Source organism: Rhea americana, unplaced genomic scaffold, assembly GCF_003343005.1.
Source record: "Rhea americana isolate MKP2758 unplaced genomic scaffold, rheAme1 scaffold_545, whole genome shotgun sequence".
Taxonomy (NCBI): Eukaryota; Metazoa; Chordata; class Aves; order Rheiformes; family Rheidae; genus Rhea; species Rhea americana.
In genome coordinates, this window is record NW_028186696.1 from 108,608 (window position 1) to 113,498 (window position 4,891).

Here is a 4,891-nt window from a genome sequence, read left to right on the forward strand (position 1 = left end):
GCGTGGATAATTATGGTGCTTGATATTTTTTTTTTCCCCCTAAAAAAAAGATGTCAGCCCCTGGCTGGAGTAGTCCTCCTTAAAAACCCTCTCTGAAAATGTCATGTCCCAACAATGTGACTTCTAACTCGTTTTTGATGGACTCGTTGGCCGGTACCTGTAGAGGGGAGAATTATTCCTCCAGCCAAGGGATGTACATGCAGCCTGGGAGCGATTTCAGCTGCGGAGTCATGAGGAACTGTGGAATTATCCCGTCTCTTTCCAAAAGGGACGAGGTGAATAGCGCTACCTTGTCTCTCAGCACCTATCCATCTTACCTTTCGCAGCTAGACACTTGGTGTGACCCCAAAAATACGTACAGGATCGAGCAACCTGTTGCAAGACAGCTCCCATCCTGCTCCTTCCCCACCAATGTCAAGGAAGAGAATGTTTGCTGTATGTATAACGCTGACAAAAGGGCTAAAAATGCCACTGAGGCAGCCCTCTACCCCAACCAAATGCCTGAGTCTTGCCTAAATGACCATGAAGTCCCCGTTCCTAGCTACTACCGAGCAAGCCAAGGTTACCCCTCCATGGAGAAGACGCCCAACTGCAGCAATCCAAATGAGTTTGAGGCAAGTTTTGAAGCCAGGGCGAGCCTGAACCCAAGGAGCGAGCATCTGGAAGCAGCACCACCGCCACCTCCTCCACCTCCGCCGCCGCCCCCGGTGGCCAAAGTGAGTTTCCCCGAAAACACAAAACCCGATCACGCTCAGCACCCCTCCACGAACGAAATTAAAACCGAAAAAAGCGCCCCGGCGCCCAAAACCGGTCCTTCGGAAGCCGAGAAAGACCTGCCTAAAAACACTGACACCAGCACTGACAATTCTGACAATGAAGCAAAAGGTAAGGGAATCCTTCATTACCGCTCGCTAATTGCAGAAATTAGTAGTCATCCGTAGCTAATAAGAATAATAACGACAACAATAAGGCGAATATTCAGTAACGCGCTCGCTGTCGTGCCAACTTCTCCTCCAGAGATTGGCATAATAATGTTCTTTATTGTCGCTGTCTTTTTAAAATATATATATCTATATATATTCTTCCTATGAATGTCTGTTGAGAAAAAAAAAAGAAAAAAAAAAGAAAGAAAGAAAGAAAAAAACCCGGAGCTGACAAAAGGGAACAGTCGGTTATTGCAAATCCCGTCCTCTCGCAGTTTACATGGAGAAAAAATTGCTGTGCATGTACTTATGGAAAAAAATGTCCTTGCAATCCACACTGCAGAATGTAATAAGATGAGGTGGCTTTCCAAAGGCTTCGAAATTGCAATGACTTGGGGTTTGCTTGGGGGAGGGGTTGTTTGGGGGGTTTTGTATTTTTTAAGACAGAGAAAACCAGAGGTGTTCCCCCCTCCCCATATTGCTTTTCTTTGCAAATACTTGATTTACTTATGCTATGCCAATTTTGCCTTCTTTGGGTTTGCTCGGTGTTAAATATTCGGAGGAGATGAGAAAGGAGAATGCGTTGAGTCTCATTTTCGGTTGCAAACATCTCAGGCTGGAGTTGTGTGCTGTGATTCATTTCAGTGCTTAGAAGCTCGTTGAAGACTCAGAAAGGAAAAAGCTTTTTCTTTTCTCTTTTTTTCCTATTTCTTTTTTCGTGGCGTTTTGAGGTCTGGTTGGCGAAGGCAGAAAACGTTTTTGTGTGTTGAGCAGATGTTTTAAGTTTGGGATTGTCTGAGAAGAGGCTTTCAGTGACCACATTTTATTTTCACTGTGGAAATTGCCTGTGGTTTGAAATCTATGTGTTATTTGAATATTCGGATCTGTTGGTATCCGAACTGGGAGCTAAGTGGGTTCGGAGGCTTCTGGTAGGGCAAGAAGTGGAGATAATGTGGACAGACGCATGGAATTTCAAAAAAAAAAAAAAAAAAAAAAAAAAAAAAAAAAAAAAAAAAAAAAAAAAAAAAAAGTTGGCGTAAAAATTGCTTGGTGTAAAGTATTGTAGTGAATAAAGAGCTAAGCGACGGATTTCATTAGTTGGCCGAGCTCTGTGGATTAAAATATCTGATCTAGGCTCTAATTAGGGCACAGGGAGGGTGGCGGGGGTATGCGGCGCCGTGTGTGCCCGGCGAGCTGCATGCATGTGCTCGTGGTGTCCCCCCATGCAGACTCGCCTGGGCTGGGGCACCACATGCCTAAATCCTCTGGCGTTCAAGGGAAAGGTTTCCCCCTTCCAAAATTGGCCTTTTCCAAAGCAGAGCCCAGAACCACTTTATTATTATTATTATTATTATTATTATATTTCTTTATTTTTTCCCCCTTTAACCACGCCGCATCCCAACGGGAAATTATATTAGCTGACAGCTGGGTTGCAATTACACCAAAAAACGCAAAGTCAAGGTTATCAAAACCTCTACAAAACTTATCTGCACAAAGCGCCTTCGACGTCCGTGTCAAGAGAGATTTTGGTGGGAGTTAACCTGAAAGAAGGATTATGTTGGTTCGGGGTCGTAATTGGGGCGGAAATAAAAGAAAGATAAAGGTTTTCTTGTGGTTCAGATGCTAAACTTAAAATGAGTGTGTGGATAAATATGTTGCTTCCCAGATTTGTTGCGTTTTGGAAGAAATCTGACGTTGTTTGCAGTGTTTCTAAATGGTCAGATCCAATCTGGGGCGGATTTTGTTTGCTTCTGTTACTGGTTTTTCTTTAAAAAATGTTTCTTAGCTTAAGCTTTCGTTTATGTTGAACCAGAATTATTATTATTCATGCAAAAGGTAAGCTATCTTTCTAATGTAATTTAAGAAATCGGGGGAAGCTAGTGTTGCAGAGGGGATTTCCAGGGCTTGGTTAGCATAAAAGGTTTTCTGCAAATGTGAGCGTGGTTTCATGTCACAGCAGCTAATTTTGAAGAGGTAATTGGCTAAATAAAGTTTTTATTTCTAGCAAGTGAATCTCCTGAAGCTGGCATTAACGCAGCGACGAGGGGATTGCTACAATTGTAGAACACGCTATGCCCTTTCCTGCACAGTTTAGACATAAATATTGGCCGACTGCTGGTGCCAGAATTTTCTCATGACCAAATTCAAAGCCCAAGTATTTGCCGTGTTTATTTATGTACGTGTGAAATACGTTTGCCTTTGCAAAGTGTATGTGTGCGTATGTATACGCGTGTGTCGAGTGAGGAGAGTGTATATGGGATTACAATTACCTCCGAATTTACCTATACGTAGCCACACAGCTCATAAAGGCAAATCTATTTCATACAGTCTCACTTTACGAAAATAATAATAATAATAATAATAAAATACACTTGACACAAAGGCTACTTAATAGATCTCCGGGACCAGTGAAAAGCGATTTTCTTTCCACAAGAAGAATACGCCTCAGCGAGGCGAATATTCCAGCTTCTTATGTAGATTTTGGAGTAGAGGTGAAATTTTATTTATTTTTTTATTTTATTTTTATTTTGATTTTGATGCAGTAAAAGTGTAACTGTGAGGAGAAAGCACGAGAGCTGCGGGTAACTCCGAAAGTTACCTTGCGACTCGCCAACTGCTGTAATTTTATTATTATTATTATTATTATTACTATTTCCCTGCCTCCATGCAGCCCAGGCAAGGCATGAGTAAGTGACTCTGATTTTTTTTTTCTTTTTTCTTTTTTTGGTTGCTGTTGCTGTTGTTTTCCTGGTTCCTGGCCAGGCTCTCGGCCGGCTCCGCGCCTCGCCGCGGGGCAGAGCCCGGGCTTGCGCCGACCGCGCAGCGCCGAGGTGGAGGTGCGCGGGGCTCCCCCCCCACGCCGGGCGCTGCAGCTCCTTTCCCCGCCGAAAACACATCACCCGCCTCCTTTTTTTTTTTTTTTTTTTTTTTTTTTTTTTTTTTTTTAAAAAATCTCTTTTAATATATTTTTTTTCTTTTTGGCCCAAGAAGCTGCTTTGTCAAACGCTGCACTCGGGTAAGTTCTCCTTCCCATTCCGCGGATACTTATGTAACGATGTTATTTTTAACAGAGGATATAAAGGCAGAAAACACTACAGGAAATTGGCTGACAGCAAAGAGCGGAAGAAAGAAAAGGTGTCCTTACACCAAGCACCAGACGCTGGAGCTGGAGAAGGAATTCTTGTTCAATATGTACTTGACCCGTGAGCGCCGCCTGGAGATTAGTAAGAGCATTAACCTGACAGACAGACAAGTCAAAATCTGGTTTCAAAACCGCAGGATGAAACTCAAGAAAATGAACAGAGAGAACCGAATCCGTGAACTGACTTCCAATTTTAATTTCACTTGAGCGTACTCCATCACATCGTACAGGCGAGGGAGAGGGGAGAGAAGGAAAAAAAAAAAAAGCCTCGTGCATTTTTTTGGGGGGTATAAATGCAATGCGTATGCAAAAATTTAAAGGACCTCAAGTCATTTGGGTATTTACAGTTGGTAGAGAGAAGATGCAGCGGTATGAGCATGAGGATATATATTGCATCCGTGTTTCTATGTAAAATAAAGATGGAGATGGTTGCAGAAAAACCACCTTATAAAATGTTTAAGTTATTTACGTGCAGCACAAAAAAAAAAAAAAAAAAAAAAATCCAGAAGGACCTTCCTCTATGCATTTTATGTTTAGGATAATAGATGCGTCGAAAAGTTTGCTTTTCATATTCTAGTGTAGTCTGCCTATTGTATAATAAAAATGACTAAAAGATGGATTTCATATAAGTGTCTGTAAATTAAAGTTGCAGTGGGAACATGCTCACATCCTGTAGTCATGCAGTTTCTCCCAATGAAGTGATACTATCTACCATATATTTAAGACAAAAAAAAATTAAAAAAATAAAGCAGTATTGGTATCTTATTATGAAAAAGTCCATTTCTCGTGACTGTGCTATTTAAATATATTCTGTATGTGTTATACT

At 41.7% G+C, this 4,891-nt stretch overlaps 1 protein-coding gene across 1 annotated transcript; it reads left to right on the plus strand.

The window, feature by feature from the left end:
• The first annotated feature begins 6 nt into the window (after window positions 1-6).
• HOXC10 (homeobox C10) lies at window positions 7-4,891 on the plus strand. The gene is made up of 2 exons (XM_085318616.1): window positions 7-885; window positions 3,995-4,891. Exons 1-2 carry the CDS (start codon window positions 99-101, stop codon window positions 4,270-4,272), a joined length of 1,065 nt encoding a protein of 354 aa, XP_085174742.1. The 5' UTR covers window positions 7-98; the 3' UTR covers window positions 4,273-4,891.